Below are 20,455 nucleotides of genomic sequence, written 5' to 3' on the forward strand. Positions count from 1 at the left end.
GGTGGAGGATAGTTGTGCTTTTTCGGATCCAATGGATAAAAAATTAGAAGGTTACCTTAAAGAAAATGTTTGTTCAACAAGGTTTTATCTTACAGCCCCTTGCATGCATTGCGCCTGTCACTGCTGCTGCGGCATTCTGGTTTGAGTCTCTGGAAGAGGACATTCGCACAGCTCCATTGGATGAGATTATGGCCAAGCTTAAAGCACTTAAGCTAGCTAATGCATTTGTTTCAGACTATCTCTCTTCGCCCAGGCTTGGGTAAGAGATGTCCAGGATCCCTGGGCGTTGGAGATCATATCTCAGGGATATCTTCTGGACTTCAAAGCTTCTCCTCCACAAGGGAGATTTCATCTTTCAAGGTTATCAGCAAACCAAATAAAGAAAGAGGCATTTCTACGCTGTGTGCAAGACCTCTTAGTAATGGGGGTGATCCACCCAGTTCCGCGGACGGAACAAGGGCAAGGGTTTTACTCAAATCTGTTTGTGGTTCCCAAGAAAGAGGGAACCTTCAGACCAATCTTGGACCTAAAAATCTTAAACAGATTCCTAAGAGTTCCATCATTCAAAATGGAAACTATTCGAACCATCCTACCCATGATCCAAGAGGGTCAATACATGACCACAGTAGACTTAAAGGATGCCTACCTTCATATACCGATTCACAAAGATCATTATCGGTACCTAAGATTTGCCTTTCTAAACAGGCATTACCAGTTTGTAGCTCTTCCCTTCGGGTTAGCTACAGCCCCGAGAATTTTTACAAAGGTTCTGGGCTCATTCCTAGTGGTGCTAAGACCGCGAGGCATAGCGGTGGCGCCGTACCTAGACGACATTCTGATACAAGCGTCAAGTTTTCAAATTGCCAAGTCTCATACAGAGATAGTTCTGGCATTTCTGAGGTCGCATGGGTGGAAAGTGAACGTGGAAAAGAGTTCTCTATCACCACTCACAAGAGTCTCCTTCCTAGGGACTCTGATAGATTCTGTAGAAATGAAAATTTACCTGACGGAGGCCAGGTTATCAAAACTCTTAAATACTTGCCGTGTCCTTCATTCCATTCCACGCCCGTCAGTAGCTCAGTGCATGGAAGTAATCGGCTTAATGGTAGCGGCAATGGACATCTCAGACCGCTGCAATTATGCATGCTAAGTCAGTGGAATGGGGATTACTCAGATTTGTCCCCTCTACTAAATCTGGATCAAGAGACCAGAGATTCTCTTCTCTGGTGGCTTTCTCGGGTCCATCTGTCCAAGGGGATGACCTTTCGCAGGCCAGATTGGACAATTGTAACAACAGATGCCAGCCTTCTAGGTTGGGGCGCAGTCTGGAACTCCCTGAAGGCTCAGGGATTATGGACTCAGGAGGAGAAACTCCTCCCTATAAATATTCTGGAGTTGAGAGCAATATTCAATGCTCTTCTAGCTTGGCCTCAGTTAGCAACACTGAGGTTCATCAGATTTCAGTCGGACAACATCACGACTGTGGCTTACATCAACCATCAAGGGGGAACCAGGAGTTCCCTAGCGATGTTGGAAGTCTCAAAGATAATTCGCTGGGCAGAGTCTCACTCTTGCCACCTGTCAGCGATCTACATCCCAGGCGTGGAGAACTGGGAGGCGGATTTTCTAAGTCGCCAGACTTTTCATCCGGGGAAGTGGGAACTTCATCCGGAGGTCTTCGCTCAACTGATTCATCGTTACAGCAAACCAGATCTGGATCTCATGGCGTCTGGCCAGAACGCCAAGCTTCCTTGTTACGGATCCAGGTCCAGGGACCCGGGAGCGGCGCTGATAGATGCTCTGACAGCCCCTTGGGTCTTCAACATGGCTTATGTGTTTCCACCATTTCCGATGCTACCTCGACTGATTGCCAAGATCAAACAGGAAAGAGCATCAGTGATTCTGATAGCGCCTGCGTGGCCACTCAGGACCTGGTATGCAGACCTAGTGGACATGTCGTCCTGTCCACCATGGTCTCTACCTCTGAGGCAGGACCTTCTAATACAAGGTCCTTTCAAACATCCAAATCTAATTTCTCTGAGGCTGACTGCATGGAGATTGAACGCTTGATCCTATCAAAGCGTGGCTTCTCGGAGTCAGTTATTGATACCTTAATACAGGCACGGAAGCCTGTTACCAGAAAAATTTACCATAAGATATGGCGTAAATATTTATATTGGTGCAAATCCAAGGGTTACTCATGGAGTAAGGTTAGGATTCCTAGGATATTGTCCTTTCTACAAGAGGGTTTAGAAAAGGGCTTATCTGCTAGTTCGTTAAAGGGACAGATTTCTGCTCTGTCTATTCTCTTACACAAACGTCTGGCAGAAGTTCCAGACGTCCAGGCTTTTTGTCAGGCTTTGGCTAGGATTAAGCCTGTGTTTAAGACTGTTGCTCCTCCCTGGAGCTTAAACTTGGTTCTTAAAGTTCTTCAAGGGGTTCCGTTTGAACCCCTTCATTCCATTGATATTAAGCTTTTATCTTGGAAAGTTCTGTTTTTGATGGCTATTTCCTCGGCTCGAAGAGTCTCTGAGTTATCGGCCTTACATTGTGATTCTCCTTATCTGATTTTCCATTCAGACAAGGTAGTTCTGCGTACTAAACCTGGGTTTTTACCTAAGGTAGTTTCTAACAGGAATATCAATCAGGAGATTGTTGTTCCTTCATTATGTTCTAATCCTTCTTCAAAGAAGGAACGACTTTTGCATAATCTGGACGTAGTCCGTGCCCTGAAGTTCTATTTACAGGCAACTAAAGATTTTCGTCAAACTTCTTCCCTGTTTGTCGTGTTATCTGGTCAGAGGAGAGGTCAAAAAGCTTTGGCAACCTCTCTCTCCTTCTGGCTTCGCGGCATAATACGTTTAGCCTATGAGACTGCTGGACAGCAGCCCCCTGAAAGAATTACAGCTCATTCCACTAGAGCTGTGGCTTCCACCTGGGCCTTTAAGAATGAGGCCTCTGTTCAACAGATTTGCAAGGCTGCAACTTGGTCTTCGCTTCACACTTTTTCAAAATTTTACAAATTTGACACTTTTGCTTCTTCGGAGGCTGTTTTTGTGAGAAAGGTTCTACAGGCAGTGGTTCCTTCCGTTTAAGTTCCTGCCTTGTCCCTCCCATCATCCGTGTACTTTGGCTTTGGTATTGGTATCCCATAAGTAATGGATGACCCGTGGACTGAATACACTTAACAAGAGAAAACATAATTTATGCTTACCTGATAAATTTATTTCTCTTGTAGTGTATTCAGTCCACGGCCCGCCCTGTCTTTTTAAGGCAGATCTAAATTTTAATTAAAACTCCAGTCACCACTGCACCCTATGGTTTCTCCTTTCTTGTCTTGTTTCGGTCGAATGACTGACTGGATATGACATGTGAGGGGAGGAGCTATATAGCAGCTCTGCTTGGGTGATCCTCTTGCAACTTCCTGTTGGGAAGGGAATATATCCCATAAGTAATGGATGACCCGTGGACTGAATACACTACAAGAGAAATAAATTTATCAGGTAAGCATAAATTATGTTTTTGCCTCCAAAAGTTTCTCAGTAGCCACATCCCATTGTAAAGGACTTCTAAGCAACAAATCAGTATGTCCCGGGACAATGGAAGGAGCGAGCTTACGTGCACTCTCATCTTATTTCCCTATTCTGCTTAAGGAAGTTTACAATAAAATCTCATGAGAGTTAAGTCTAATCTCATGAGATCACAGTAAAAGAGTTCTTGACCTCAGCACTGTTGATGCTGATTGGCTGCTGTTCATTTCTTAATTTTTTATTTTTTTACCTGCAGCTGAGCAGCAGCTGAGTATAACTTTTTACACAGAACTTACTCTGCTGAGCTGAGGAGATTGTGAGGTAAAATATCTTCCTTTTTTACGTAGAGATGCTCAGGTGATATTTTCCTGTCGTTTTTTTACAGTTATACTGTATCAGTTTCAAGTGATTTAGCATATGAGTATTATGTCCCTTTAAATTCTAAGGGAATGCAAAAATGTGATCGTGTTTGCGTGATAGTCGTGTTATTTTGTTTTTTCTCTTTTCTTTCTCCCTTTTTTCTCCATTGATTTCTATGGGGGAATACATGCACACAATAATTTGTTAGGATTTTTGCGTTAGTCCGGTTATGACTTGTGCAACATAAAAAAAATGTGTTTCGCTTTTTTAACTAGCGCAAAAAATACCATGCCACTTGTAATCTAGCCCTAAGTCTTTTACAATAGTCTTTAAGAGAATGCCATTTCTGCTTTTTTCATTTCTGTAGGTATACCACCCATCTAATCACAGCATATTGTCATGGTAAATATAACATCATGAGTGGCTCTGTTTTTCTTGAAATAAAGGTTATCCATTAATAATACATATATATATATGGTCTTATTTATTTGCAAAAATCGCTCTATATAGCCTGTTTTTTTCCCCAATGTAGCCACAGCAGTTGATGTTCCTCTGCTTACGAAAACAGTAAGGAGATTTCCTTAAGTCAGTTTTTGTTGTTGTTTTTTTTAAATAACTTTATCATAATCTTTTTTTAATACTTTAGATATTAATGGGCTTCATTGCTACTATTTCATATTTATGATAAAACAATTTTGAATTTCATGTCCTTTAAAAAGAGCATGCAGTTTATAAAAAAAAAAAAAAAAATCAATTCCAATTTATTTAAATTATCAGGTTTACTTTGTGCTCTTGACACCCCTTTTGTTGAAGAGTATATCTAGGTAGGCTCAGGAGGCGCATAAATCTTTAGCACTATTTGTGTAACAGACACTGCTCAAGACACAAGCACATGCATGAGCATATCTGGAAGTAAATTGGAAAGTTATTTAAAATTGTCTTATCTAAATCATGAACGTTTCCTTCTTTACTTTCATATCCCCTTTGAAGAACTGTTTGCACTGGAACATACAGCAAATTCTAACCGTACAGGCATTCCAGGTCTGTGGGCGAGATTTACTGGCTGAGCTTATTAGGTGTTATGGATATTATATAATGCTAATAAAATATTATCACATATTTGGGGGGGAAATGTATTTTGCAGTATCCTATCACCTTCGATGAGACCAATTAGTTACAGATATTGGAGGAGAGGGTCAATCTCAAAATGTTTTAGAACTCATTAAACTTGAGTAGATTTAAATCTCCATTTACATTCCAGGGTAAAAAGTCAATATATAACATAACTGGTACAGTGGGGATTTATTAGTATAAAATATGTGACCACCCTCTAATTTGCTTGTAAAGATTAGCACACTCACCAGTGGGTCTATAGTCCCATTAGTTTGCTACCTTCACCTCTCCTACAAGCTATGCCATATTTTAGTGTGAGGCCCAACGGCACTACTTGTTCAGATAAACAGACTCCTACCCTATCAGTATCTATGAAATAATAGGGGGAAACTAAGGCGAGGTGCTGTGTATTGGGTACTGAAATAGGAATTATTAGTGGATACAGAATCCACAAAAGAAAATAAACTGATAGCACTCACGAGTCTGGTGAGACTAGTATGTGATTGGATGTAGTGATACTATTGTTGCCAAAGGGAACAGAGAAACTTGCATCACTAAAAATAAAACATAACTTTTAAGTCGCGATTAACAGCTTGGAAATTAAATTAAAATTACAACCAGAGGCAAAAAGAGAGCTATAGAGTATTCAATGCTCAAAATGTATGAAGGGAGACCTTAGATACCAGAGGTAAAGAAATTTCAGTAGTGTTAACTGTGCACTGTATGGAGTACTCCAGCGTAGCATAAATTAAAAATATATATAATAAGGATCTTGGGATGGATATAGATATAGAACTGGGATATAATCTGATAAATACCCAGAATATAGCTATGCCATATATTGTTTATGTGAAATGGATATTAAATGTTAGCAAATGAAATAGCTACAATACTATTAATGTACCATTTAAACAGATAGTATAGTCAAAATTAAACTTTTATTATTCAGATAGAGGATGCAATTTTAAGCAATTTTCTAATTTACTCCTATTATCAATTTTTCTTCGTTCTCTTGATATCTTTATTTTCAAAAGCTGGAATGTAAGCTTAGAAGCCAGCCCATTTTTGGTTTAGCATCTAGATAGCGCTTGCTGATTAGTGTCTAAATGTAGCCATCCAATCAGCAAGGGCTATCCAGGTGCTGAACCAAAAAAGGGCTGGCTCCTAGACTTACTTTCCAGCTTTTTTAAATAAAGATACCAAGAGAGCAAAGAAAAATTGATAATAGGAGTAAATTAGAAAGTTGCTTAAAATTGCATGCTCTGTCTGAATCATGGACGTTTATTTTTTACTAGACTATCCCTTTAAAAGATCATCTTTTTCAAATGTATTACATTCCATTGTTTGATAATTGGATGTTCCTGTGCTGAATAAACAACTTTTGATGTGTGAGCTGTCCCTATCATCCAACGATCACCCATTACTCAGATGCACACATTCATGCACATCCTGCTAGTTTCACCTTAAATTTAAACATTTAAGCCGCTGTTACTTGACCCCTTTTCACAAAAAGGTAAACAAAAATATGTATGTGTATGTATTTTTTTTTAACACGGGTGGTCAGTAAAATCAGTGGTCCACCCATTTAAAATAGTGTGTGTGTGCATATATATGTCTGTGTGTGTGTGTGTGTGTGTGTGTGTGTGTGTGTGTGTGTGTATATATATATATATATATATATATATATATATATATATATATATATATATATATATATATATATATATATTCATCTTCAGTTTAAACCTTCTCCTGAATAAAAGAAACCTTAATAACACCACCTAATGTTCTCGCATTATAAAGATCTTTCTGCATATGCAATATAGGTAAAAAGCTGCCAAATTAAAAAAATTGTCTCATGGAATCTCTTGTTGAATCTTGGCAACTTTCCACAAGAGCATACTGAGGTATGCTCACAAGTGTGTATGTGTTTTGAGCACTATATGGCTAAAGAGTTTGCATGCCCTTTTAACAATTTTATACATATAGTGCTTAAGACACAAGCACATTTACACTAAATCTGTTTCCGAAAATAGTGAATTCCCCTGCCTGCAGCCATATTTGTCATTTTGTTTCTATAATGAATGACAATAATACATTTCTCCAACATTGGTGTGTCCGGTCCACGGCGTCATCCTTACTTGTGGGATATTCTCTTCCCCAACAGGAAATGGCAAAGAGTCCCAGCAAAGCTGGTCACATGATCCCTCCTAGGCTCCGCCCACCCCAGTCATTCTCTTTGCCGTTGCACAGGCAACATCTCCACGGAGATGGTTAAGAGTTTTTTGGTGTTTAAATGTAGTTTTTATTCTTCTATCAAGTGTTTGTTATTTTAAAATAGTGCTGGTATGTACTATTTACTCTGAAACAGAAAAGGATGAAGATTTCTGTTTGTAAGAGGAAGATGATTTTAGCAGACAGTAACTAAAATCGATTGCTGTTTCCACACAGGACTGTTGAGATGAAGTAACTTCAGTTGGGGGAAACAGTTAGCAGACTTTTCTGCTTAAGGTATGACTAGCCATATTTCTAACAAGACCATGTAATGCTGGAAGGCTGTCATTTCCCCTCATGGGGACCGGTAAGCCATTTTCTTAGTCAAACATAAAAGAATAAAGGTCTTAAAAAAGGGCTTAAAAACTGGTAGACATTTTTATGGGCTAAAACGATTGCTTTATTGGGGCATATTATGCAGATTCTAGCTAATAATTGGCATTATAATCTTGGGGAACGTTTAAAAAACGGCAGGCACTGTGTTGGACACCTTTTTTAGTCTGGGGGCCTTTCTAGTTATAGACTGAGCCTCATTTTCGCGCCATTACTGCGCAGTTGTTTTTGGAGAGCAAGGCATGCAGATGCATGTGTGAGGATCTAAGAATCACTAAAAAAGCTTCTAGAAGGCATCATTTGGTATCGTATTCCCCTCTGGGCTTGGTTGGGTCTCAGCAAAGCATATAGCTGGGACTGTATAGGGGTCAAATTTAAAAACGGCTCCGGTTCCGTTATTTTAAGGGTTAAAGCTCTGAAATTTGGTGTGCAATACTTTTAATGCTTTAAGACACTGTGGTAATTTTTGAACAATTCCTTCATACTTTTTCACATATTCAGTAATAAAGTGTTTTCAGTTTGAAATTTAAAGAGACAGTAACGGTTTTATTTTAAAACGTTTTTTGTGCTTTGTTGACAAGTTTAAGCCTGTTTAATATGTCTGTACCATCAGATAAACTATGTTCTATATGTATGAAAGCCAATGTATCTCCCCATTTAAATTTATGTGATAATTGTGCCATAGTGTCCAAACAAAGTAAGGACAGTAATGCCACAGATAATGATATTGCCCAAGATGATTCCTCAAATGAGGGGAGTAAACATGATACTACATCATCCCCTACTGTGTCTACACCAGTTTTGCCCACACAGGAGGCCCCTAGTACATCTAGTGCGCCAATACTTATTACCATGCAACAATTAACGGCTGTAATGGATAACTCCATAGCAAATCTTTTATCCAAAATGCCTACTTATCAGAGAAAGCGCAATTGCTCTGTTTTAAACACTGAAGAGCAAGAGGGCGCTGATGATAACTGTTCTGACATACCCTCACACCAATCTCAAGGGGCCATGAGGGAGGTTTTGTCTGATGGAGAAATCTCAGATTCAGGAAAAATTTCTCATCAAGCTGAACCTGATGTTGTGACATTTAAATTTAAATTAGAACATCTCCGCGCACTGCTTAAGGAGGTGTTATCTACTCTGGATGATTGTGACAATTTGGTCATTCCAGAAAAATTATGTAAGATGGACAAGTTCCTAGAGGTTCCGGTGCCCCCCGACGCTTTTCCTATACCCAAGCGGGTGGCGGACATAGTAAATAAAGAGTGGGAAAAGCCCGGCATACCTTTTGTTCCCCCCCCCTATATTTAAGAAATTATTTCCTATAGTCGACCCCAGAAAGGACTTATGGCAGACAGTCCCCAAGGTCGAGGGGGCGGTTTCTACTCTAAACAAACGCACTACTATTCCTATCGAAGATAGTTGTGCTTTCAAAGATCCTATGGATAAAAAATTAGAGGGTTTGCTTAAAAAGATTTTTGTACAGCAAGGTTACCTTCTACAACCAATTTCATGCATTGTTCCTGTCACTACGGCAGCGTGTTTCTGGTTCGAGGAACTAGAAAAGTCGCTCAGTAAAGAATCTTCGTATGAGGAGGTTATGGACAGAGTTCAAGCGCTTAAATTGGCTAACTCTTTTGTTTTAGATGCCGCTTTGCAAACAGCTAGATTAGCGGCGAAAAATTCAGGGTTTTCTATCGTGGCGCGCAGAGCGCTTTGGCTAAAGTCTTGGTCAGCGGATGTGTCTTCCAAGACAAAATTGCTTGACATTCCTTTCAAAGGAAAAACATTATTTGGACCAGATTGGAAAGAGATTATTTCAGACATCACTGGGGGAAAGGGCCACGCCCTCCCACAGGATAGGTCTTTTAAGGCTAAAAATAAGCCTAATTTTCGTCCCTTTCGCAGAAATGGACCAGCCTCTAATTCTGCTTCCTTTAAGCAAGAGGGTAATACTTCACAACCCAAACCAGCCTGGAAACCAATGCAAGGCTGGAACAAGGGTAAGCAGGCCAAGAAGCCTACCACTGCTACCAAAACAGCATGAAGGGATAGCCCCGATCCGGGACCGGATCTAGTGGGGGGGCGACTCTCTCTCTTTGCTCAGGCTTGGGCAAGAGATGTTCAGGATCCTTGGGCGCTAGAAATAGTTTCTCAAGGTTATCTCCTGGAATTCAAGGAACTACCCCCAAGGGGAAGGTTCCACAGGTCTCAATTATCTTCAAACCAAATAAAGAGACAGGCATTCTTACATTGTGTAGAAGACCTGTTAAAGATGGGAGTGATACATCCAGTTCCAATAAGAGAACAAGGAATGGGATTTTATTCCAATCTGTTCATAGTTCCCAAAAAAGAGGGAACATTCAGACCAATTTTGGATCTGAAGATCCTAAACAAATTTCTCAGGGTACCATCGTTCAAAATGGAAACTATTCGAACGATCCTACCCACCATCCAGGAAAGTCAATTTATGACTACCGTGGATTTAAAGGATGCGTACCTACATATTCCTATCCACAAGGAACATCATCAGTTCCTAAGGTTCGCTTTTCTGGACAAGCATTACCAGTTTGTGGCACTTCCATTCGGATTAGCCACTGCTCCAAGGATTTTCACAAAGGTACTAGGGTCCCTTCTAGCGGTTTTAAGACCAAGGGGCATTGCAGTAGTACCTTACTTGGACGACATCCTAATTCAAGCGTCGTCCCTGTCAAAAGCTAAGGCTCATACGGACATCGTCCTAGCCTTTCTCAGATCTCACGGATGGAAGGTGAACAAAGAAAAAAGTTCTCTGTCCCCGTCAACAAGAGTTCCCTTCTTGGGAACGATAATAGATTCCTTAGAAATGAGGATTTTTCTGACAGAGGTCAGAAAATCAAAACTTCTAAGCTCTTGTCAAGTACTTCATTCTGTTCCTCGTCCTTCCATAGTGCAGTGCATGGAAGTAATAGGATTGATGGTTGCAACAATGGACATAGTTCCTTTTGCACGAATTCATCTAAGACCATTACAACTGTGCATGCTCAGACAGTGGAATGGGGATTATACAGACTTGTCTCCGATGATTCAAGTAGATCAAAAGACCAGAGATTCACTCCGTTGGTGGCTGACCCTGGACAATCTGTCACAGGGAATGAGCTTCCGCAGACCAGAGTGGGTCATTGTCACGACCGACGCCAGTCTAGTGGGCTGGGGCGCGGTCTGGGAATCCCTGAAAGCTCAGGGTCTATGGTCTCGGGAAGAGTCTCTTCTCCCGATAAACATTCTGGAACTGAGAGCGATATTCAATGCTCTCAGAGCTTGGCCTCAACTAGCAAAGGCCAAATTCATAAGGTTTCAATCAGACAACATGACGACCGTTGCATATATCAATCATCAGGGGGGAACAAGGAGTTCCCTGGCGATGAAAGAAGTGACCAAGATAATTCAATGGGCGGAGGATCACTCCTGCCACTTGTCTGCGATCCACATCCCAGGAGTGGAAAATTGGGAAGCGGATTTTCTGAGTCGTCAGACATTCCATCCGGGGGAGTGGGAACTCCATCCGGAAATCTTTGACCAAATAACTCAATTATGGGGCATTCCAGACATGGATCTGATGGCGTCTCGTCAGAACTTCAAGGTTCCTTGCTACGGGTCCAGATCCAGGGATTCCAAGGCGACTCTAGTAGATGCACTAGTAGCACCTTGGACCTTCAACCTAGCTTATGTATTCCCACTGTTTCCTCTCATTCCCAGGCTGGTAGCCAGGATCAATCAGGAGAGGGCCTCGGTGATCTTGATAGCTCCTGCGTGGCCACGCAGGACTTGGTATGCAGACCTGGTGAATATGTCATCGGCTCCACCATGGAAGCTACCTTTGAGACAGGACCTTCTTGTTCAGGGTCCATTTGAACATCCGAATCTGGTTTCCCTCCAACTGACGGCTTGGAGATTGAACGCTTGATTTTATCAAAGCGTGGGTTTTCAGATTCTGTAATAGATACTCTAATTCAGGCTAGAAAGCCTGTAACTAGAAAAATTTACTATAAAATATGGAAAAAATATATCTGTTGGTGTGAATCCAAAGGATTCCCATGGAACAAGATAAAAATTCCTAAGATTCTCTCCTTTCTACAAGAAGGTTTGGAGAAAGGATTATCTGCAAGTTCTCTAAAGGGACAGATCTCTGCTTTATCTGTCTTACTACACAAGAGACTGGCAGCTGTGCCAGATGTTCAAGCATTTGTTCAGGCTCTGGTTAGGATCAAGCCTGTTTACAGACCTTTGACTCCTCCCTGGAGTCTAAATCTAGTTCTTTCAGTTCTTCAAGGGGTTCCGTTTGAACCTTTACATTCCATAGATATTAAGTTACTATCTTGGAAAGTTTTGTTTTTGGTTGCAATTTCTTCTGCTAGAAGAGTTTCAGAGTTATCTGCTCTGCAGTGTTCTCCGCCCTATCTGGTGTTCCATGCAGATAAGGTGGTTTTGTGTACTAAGCCTGGTTTTCTTCCTAAAGTTGTTTCTAACAAAAATATTAACCAGGAGATAGTTGTACCTTCTTTGTGTCCGAATCCAGTTTCAAAGAAGGAACGTTTGTTACACAATTTGGACGTAGTCCGTGCTCTAAAATTCTATTTAGAGGCTACTAAAGATTTCAGACAAACATCTTCCTTGTTTGTTGTTTATTCTGGTAAAAGGAGAGGTCAAAAAGCGACTTCTACCTCTCTTTCCTTTTGGCTTAAAAGCATTATCCGATTGGCTTATGAGACTGCCAGACGGCAGCCTCCTGAAAGAATCACAGCTCACTCCACTAGGGCTGTGGCTTCCACATGGGCCTTCAAGAACGAGGCTTCTGTCGACCAGATATGTAAGGCAGCGACTTGGTCTTCACTGCACACTTTTGCCAAATTTTACAAATTTGATACTTTTGCTTCTTCTGAGGCTATTTTTGGGAGAAAGGTTTTGCAAGCTGTGGTTCCTTCCGTTTAGGTGACCTGATTTGCTCCCTCCCTTCATCCGTGTCCTAAAGCTTTGGTATTGGTTCCCACAAGTAAGGATGACGCCGTGGACCGGACACACCAATGTTGGAGAAAACAGAATTGATGCTTACCTGATAAATTACTTTCTCCAACGGTGTGTCCGGTCCACGGCCCGCCCTGGTTTTTTAATCAGGTCTGATGAATTATTTTCTCTAACTACAGTCACCACGGTATCATATGGTTTCTCCTATATATATTTCCTCCTGTCCGTCGGTCGAATGACTGGGGTGGGCGGAGCCTAGGAGGGATCATGTGACCAGCTTTGCTGGGACTCTTTGCCATTTCCTGTTGGGGAAGAGAATATCCCACAAGTAAGGATGACGCCGTGGACCGGACACACCGTTGGAGAAAGTAATTTATCAGGTAAGCATAAATTCTGTTTTTTGAAAACCAAAAACAGGAATCTGCAATCAGTCCCCTTGTAATGTGCACATGCAATACAGGAGACCCACTGCAGGCCTCCAAACTGCATAAAAGAACACATAGTCCCACAGCACATAGAAGTATAACTCACTTTATTGTGAAGTGTAAGTCAAGAAAACAGCAACGCTTCAGACTCTCAACCCTTATTTATATAGCATGAATAAGGGTTGAGAGCCCAAAACGTTGCTGTTTTCTTTACCTACACTTTACAATAAAGTAAGTTATACTTCTATGTGCTGTGGGACTTTGTGTTCTTTTAATAATACATTTTTGCACGTGCCTTTTGTCTAGTATAATTTAGAAGTATATGATAGGACGTGTGTATATTAAACATATTGTGTAACTAATCCAATAAAGCTCCAGAAGAATATCCTATAGACCAATGCAGCCAATGCCTATGTATATAGCGCAGTTCTAATCATTACTTTGACAACTTCTCAATTGCAATACCCATTATGTGTGATGCAAAAATAAAAGTATTCTTTCTATGTACGTTTTTGAACCTCTGGGAAATCTGTAATCTGTTTATATCACGTCATTAATTTTATTTGTTTATAGGTTTGTCTGTTTTTCTGTTGGGTGTTTTATTTTAAAGTTGTCTCTTGTTCCCTCCTTTGGGAAATTAAAATGGCTGCCACCATCCATACCCATCAAAAGAATAGGTTGCCACAGTAACAGCTACTATCAGAGACAAAAAGCAGATGAAATGCTGTTGGAAAACCCTATGTAAGAGTTTAATTAAAGGGGCACAAACGTCAAAATTGAACTCTGATGATTCAGACAGCACATGACATTTTATGACACTTTATATTAACTTCTATTATCAAAATTTAAGTTGTTCTCTTGGTATCCTTTGTTAAAAAAAAGCATGTGTACATATCCTTGGAGCTAACAGGTGATTGGTAGCTATACATATTTGCCCTTATTTGTTCAGCTAACTCACAATAGTTCATATGTGCTATGGAGCTGACTTTAACTATGTGATAATACCTTTGTTATTGTGCAATAATAAAATACTTAGGAGAATTATCTTTTCATACTCGTGTGTGTCGCTTTAATAATAGTTCACTTATATTTTGCATTGTAACAATGTTCTGCATATGATACATTGTGGCTATTTGGGAAAAAAAAAAAAACATGGAAGATCTCTGTGATGTAATTAGTGGGTCTGAAACATCTAAGATACAATATTGTAACTGTAATAACAACAGTTATGTTTAAGGAAATGTGAATCAGTAAGGTACATATTTATAGGTTCCCTTGTCAGAGTTGGATATTACATGACATTGAGCTAATATTCCCTGCATATTATTGCAGCTGTCTGAGGAAACACTCCCTCCCCCAACTTTCAGCTGTCCTGGAAATTCTACCTGTGAAGATGCAGTAAGCTGACCCAGAGAGACAAGGGTTCCAGCAAAAAAGCATGAACAGCGAGGAGGAGTTTTATGATGCCGAAACAGGTAATCAGTTATTTGAATCAACTATGTTTTTTTTTGTTTATGTTTATTGTCTATGGGGCTAATTGCATAAATGGTCTTCTGGGGTTCTACTTGTGTAATGTTTTCTTTACAGTATCCTTTGATGCTTCCATACTTAGATCCTGGAGAGTGATCCTGATCTGTTTTACCAGTTTAAAATAAAGTTTTTCTTTTTAATGACACAATGAGTCCACGGATCATCTTTAATTACTAATGGGATATTCACCTCCTGGTCAGCAGGAGGCGGCAAAGAGCACCACAGCAAAGCTGTTAAATAGGTCCTCCCTTCCCTCCCACTCCAGTCATTCTCTATGCCTACATTAGTGCTAGGAAGTGGTAAAGTGAGGTGTTTAAAAATAATAAACTCTTTATTGAAGAATATTTTCTAAATAGTGCAAGATTGTGTTGCTTTGTTCTATGTTTTAGCCATAGTCCATATCAGTCTCTGAACTGGTGGGACATAATTCTCACTGCGTTGATGCTGCCCTAAACCCTGAAAACCTGAGAGATATTTACTCAGGAATTTCTTCTTTCTCCAACATTGGTGTGTCCGATCCACGGCGTCATCCATTACTTGTGGGATATTCTCCTCCCCTACAGGTAATGGCAAGGAGAGCACACAGCAAGAGCTGTCCATATAGTCCCTCCCAGGCTCCGCCCCCCCAGTCATTCTCCTTGCCGCTCTGAACAAGTAGCATCTCCACGGGGATGGTGAGGAGTTTGTGGTGTTTAGTTGTAGTTTTTTATTGTTATTTTAAAATAGTGCTGGTATGTACTATTTACTCTGAAACAGAAAGATATGAAGAGTTCTGTTTAAAAGAGGAGTATGATTTTAGCAGCAGTAACTAAAATCAATTGCTGTTCCCACACAGGACTGTTGAGCAGAGAGAACTTCAGTTGGGGGGAACAGTTTGCAGACTTTTCTGCTCAAGGTATGACTAGCCATTTTTCTAACAAGACTGTGTAATGCTGGAAGGCTGTCATTTTTCCCTCATGGGGATCGGTAAGCCATTTTCTTAGTCTCAAACAGAATAAAGGGCTTATTATGGGCTATAAATTGGTAGACACTTTTAGGGGCTAAATCGATTGCTTTATTTAAGTATTATATACAGTTTGAAGTTGAATTTCACACTTTTATAACATTGGGGAACATTTTTAGCGCCAGGCACTTGTTAAGACACCTTCCCAGTCAGGAAGGGCCTTTCTCTGTAGTAGACAGAGCCTCATTTTCGCGCCATTACTGCGCAGTTACTTTTGAGTACAGTACATGCAGCTGCATGTGTGAGGGTCTGGAATCCACTAAAAACATTCCTAGAAGGCTTCATTTGGTATCGTATACCCCCCTGGGATTGGTGAAGTTGCAGCAAAGGCTGTGGCTGGGACTGTAAGGGGGTTAAAATTGTAAACGGCTCCGGTTTCCACATTTTAAGGGTTAACAGCTTGAAAATTGGGGTGCAATACTTTGAATGCATTAAGACACTGTGGTGAAAATTTGGTAAAGATTGGATAATTCCTTCATAGTTTTTCACATATTCAGTAATAAAGTGTGCCCTGTTTAACATTTAAAGAGACAGTAACGGTTTTGTTTTAAAACGGTTTTTGTGCTTTATTAACCAGTTTAAGCCTGTTTAACATGTCTGTACCTTTAGATAGATCATGTTCTGTATGTATGGAAGCCAATGTGGTTCCCCCTTCAAATATGTGTGATAATTGTGCCATAGTGTCCAAACAAAGTAAGGACAGTACTGTCACAAATAGTAAAGTTGCCCAGGATGATTCCTCAGATGGAGGAAGTAGACATAGTTCTACATCATCTCCTTCTGTGTCTATACCAGTTATGCCCGCGCAGGCGACCACTAGTACTTCTAGCGCGCCAATGCTTGTTACTATGCAACAATTGACGTCAGTAATGGATAACTCCATAGCTAATATTTTATCCAAAATGCCAGCATTTCAGAGAAAGCGCGATTGCTCTTTTTTAAACACTGTAGAGCAGGATGGCGCTGATGATAATTTTTCTGTCATACCCTCACACCACTCTGAAGTGGCAGTGAGGGAGGGTTTGTCAGATGGGGAAATTTCTGATACAGGAAGAATTTCTCAGCAGGCAGAACCTGATGTTGTGACATTTAAATTTAAATTAGAGCATCTCTGTGCATTACTTAAGGAGGTGATATCTACTCTGGATGATTGTGACAATCTGGTCATCCCAGAAAAATTGTGCAAGATGGACAAGTTCCTTGAGGTCCCGGTGCACCCTGATGCTTTTCCGATACCTAAACGGGTGGCGGACATAGTGAATAAGGAGTGGGAGAAGCCAGGCATACCTTTTGTCCCTCCTCCTATATTTAAGAAATTGTTCCCTATGGTCGACCCCAGGAAGGACACATGGCAAACAGTCCCTAAGGTCTAGGGGGCGGTTTCTACTCTAGCCAAGCGGACGACCATTCCTATTGAGGACAATTGTGCTTTCAAAGATCCTATGGATAAAAAATTGGAGGGTTTGCTTAAAAAGATTTTTGTACAGCAAGGTTACCTCCTTCAACCTATTTCGTGCATTATTCCTGTCACTACAGCGGCGTGGTTCTGGTTCGAGGAACTGGAAAAGTCGCTCAGTAGGGAGACTCCGTATGAGGAAGTCATGGACAGAATTCACGCACTTAAGTTAGCTAATTCCTTTATTTTAGACGCCGCTTTGCAGTTAGCGAGGTTAGCGGCAAAAAATTCAGGGTTTGCAATTGTGTCGCGCAGAGCGCTCTGGCTAATGTCTTGGTCGGCGGATGTATCTTCCAAGAAAAAATTGCTTAATATCCCTTTCAAAGGTAAGACCCTTTTTGGGCCAGAATTGAAAGAGATTATTTCAGACATCACTGGGGGAAAGGGCCATGCCCTCCCACAAGATAAACCTTTCAAGGCTAAGAATAAGTCCAATTTTCGTTCCTTTCGCAATTTCAGGAACGGACCGGCTTCCGGATCTTGTAGGGGGCAGACACTCTCTCTTCGCTCAGGCTTGGGCAAGAGATGTTCAGGATCCCTGGGCACTAGAAATAGTCTCTCAGGGTTATCTTCTGGAATTCAAGGAACTACCCCCAAGGGGAAGGTTCCACATGTCTCACTTATCTTCAAACCAAATAAAGAGACAGGCATTCTTACATTGTGTAGAAGACCTGTTAAAGATGGGAGTGATACACCCAGTTCCAACTGTGGAACAAGGTCAGGGGATTTTCACAAAGGTGCTAGGGTCCCTTCTAGCGGTTCTAAGACCAAGGGGGTATTGCAGTGGCACCTTATCTGGACGACATTCTAATCCAAACGTCGTCTCTTTCCAAAGCAAAGGCTCATACAGACATTGTTCTAGCCTTTATCAGATCTCACGGGTGGAAGGTGAACGTAGAAAAGAGTTCCCTGTCTCCGTCGACAAGAGTTCCCTTCTTGGGAACGATAATAGATTCTTTAAAAATGAAGATCTTCCTGACAGAAGTCAGAAAGTCAAAGCTTCTAAACGCTTGTCAAGTTCTTCACTCTATTCTGCAGCCTTCCATAGCTCAGTGCATGGAAGTAGTAGGGTTGATGGTTGCAGCAATGGACATAGTTCCTTTTGCTCAAATTCATCTAAGACCATTACAGCTGTGCATGCTCAAGCAGTGGAATGGGGACTATACAGACTTGTCTCCAATGATTCAAGTAGACCAGATGACCAGAGACTCACTCAGTTGGTGGTTGACCCAGGATCACCTGTCCCAGGGAATGAGTTTCCGCAGACCAGAGTGGATCATTGTCACGACCGACGCCAGTCTATTAGGCTGGGGCGCGGTCTGGGATTCTCTGAAAGCTCAGGGTCTATGGTCTCGGGAAGAGTCTCTTCTCCCGATAAACATTCTGGAACTGAGAGCGATATTCAATACTCTCCGGGCTTGGCCTCAACTAGCGAAGGCCGGATTCATAAGATTCCAGTCAGACAGCAATCCACATTCCAGGAGTAGACAACTGGGAGGCGGATTATCTGAGTCGTCAGACTTTTCATCCTGGGGAGTGGGAACTTCACCCGGAGGTGTTTGCCCAGTTGACTCAATTATGGGGCATTCCAGACATGGATCTGATGGCGTCTCGTCAGAACTTCAAGGTTCCTTGCTACGGGTCCAGATCCAGGGATCCCAAGGCGACTCTAGTGGCGCTTTGGTTGTTCAACCTAGCTTATGCGTTTCCACCATTCCCTCTCCTTCCCAGGCTTGTAGCCAGGATCAAACAGGAGAAGGCCTCTGTGATTCTGATAGCTCCTGCGTGGCCACGCAGGACTTGGTATGCAGACCTGGTGAATATGTCATCGGCTCCACCATGGAAGCTACCTTTGAGACAGGATCTTCTAGTACAAGGTCCATTCGAACATCCAAATCTAGTTTTCTCTCCAGCTGACTGCTTGGAAATTGAACGTTTGATTTTATCCAAGCGCGGGTTTTCAGATTCAGTGATAGATACTCTGGTCCAAGCCAGAAAACCTGTGACTAGAAGGATTTACCATAAAATATGGAAAATATATATCTGTTGGTGTGAATCCAAGGGATTCTCATGGAGTAAGATTAAAATTCCCAGGATCCTCTCCTTTCTCCAAGAAGGTTTGGATAAGGGATTGTCAGCGAGTTCTCTAAAAGGACAGATTATTGCTTTATCTGTCTTGTTACACAAATGACTGGCAGCTGTGCCAGATGTACAAGCTTTTGTACAGGCTTTGGTCAGAATCAAGCCTGTTTACAGACCTTTGACTCCTCCCTGGAGTCTAAATTTAGTTCTTTCAGTTCTTCAAGGGGTTCCGTTTGAACCCTTACATTCCATAGATATCTAGTTACTATCTTGGAAAGTTCTGTTTTTGGTTGCTATTTCTTCTGCTAGAAGAGTTTCTGAACTATCTGCTTTGCAGTGTGATCCACCCTATCTGGTGTTCCATTCAGATAAGGTTTTTTTGCGTACCAAGCCTGGTTTTCTTCCAAAAGTTGTTTCCAACAAGAATATAAACCAGGAAATAGTTGTTCCTCCTTTGTGTCCGAATCCAGTTTCAAAGAAGGAACGTTTGTTACACAATTTAGATGTAGTCCATGCTTTAAAGTACTATTTAGAAGCAACAAAGGATTTCAGACAAACTTCTTCTTTGTTTGTCGTTTATTCTGGTAAGAGGAGAGGACAAAAAGCTACTGCTACCTCTCTTTCTTTCTGGCTGAAAAGCATTATCCGATTGGCTTATGAGACTGCCGGACGGCAGCCTCCTGAACGAATCACAGCTCACTCTACTAGGGCTGTGGCTTCCACATGGGCCTTCAAGAACGAGGCTTCTGTTGATCAGATATGTAAGGCAGCGACTTGGTCTTCTCTGCACACTTTTGCCAAATTCTACAAATTTGATACTTTTGCTTCTTCTGAGGCTATTTTTGGGAGAGAGGTTTTGCAAGCTGTGTTGCCTTCTGTTTACGTAACCTGATTTGCTCCCTCCCTTCATCCGTGTCCTAAAGCTTTGGTATTGGTTCCCACAAGTAATGGATGACGCCGTGGACCGGACACACCAATGTTGGAGAAAACAGAATTTATGCTTACCTGATGAATTACTTTCTCCAACGGTGTGTCCGGTCCACGGCCCGCCCTGGTTTTTTAATCAGGTTTGAAAAATTTTCTTTCTCTATACACTACAGTCACCACGGCACCCTATAGTTTCTCCTTTTTTTCTCCTAACCGTCGGTCGAATGACTGGGGGGGCGGAGCCTGGGAGGGACTATATGGACAGCTCTTGCTGTGTGCTCTCCTTGCCATTCCCTGTAGGGGAGGAGAATATCCCACAAGTAATGGATGACGCCGTAGACCGGACACACCGTTGGAGAAAGTAATTTATCAGGTAAGCATAAATTCTGTTTTTTCACAGGTCTATGGGAGG

General features: G+C 41.4%; 1 protein-coding gene across 2 annotated transcripts in view; it reads left to right on the top strand.

Annotated features, from left to right (window-relative positions):
* OSBPL2 (oxysterol binding protein like 2) overlaps positions 1–20,455 on the top strand; it is a 343,613-nt gene that overhangs the window by 144,469 nt on the left and 178,689 nt on the right. For both annotated transcript variants that reach the window (XM_053706680.1, XM_053706597.1), the window contains exon 2: positions 14,378–14,520. In XM_053706680.1, the coding sequence (XP_053562655.1) occupies positions 14,484–14,520 (37 nt within the window). In that variant the 5' untranslated portion in view covers positions 14,378–14,483. The remainder of the gene's footprint in view (positions 1–14,377; positions 14,521–20,455) is intronic.

This window comes from Bombina bombina, chromosome 1 (genome assembly GCF_027579735.1).
Source record: "Bombina bombina isolate aBomBom1 chromosome 1, aBomBom1.pri, whole genome shotgun sequence".
Classification (NCBI taxonomy): Eukaryota; Metazoa; Chordata; class Amphibia; order Anura; family Bombinatoridae; genus Bombina; species Bombina bombina.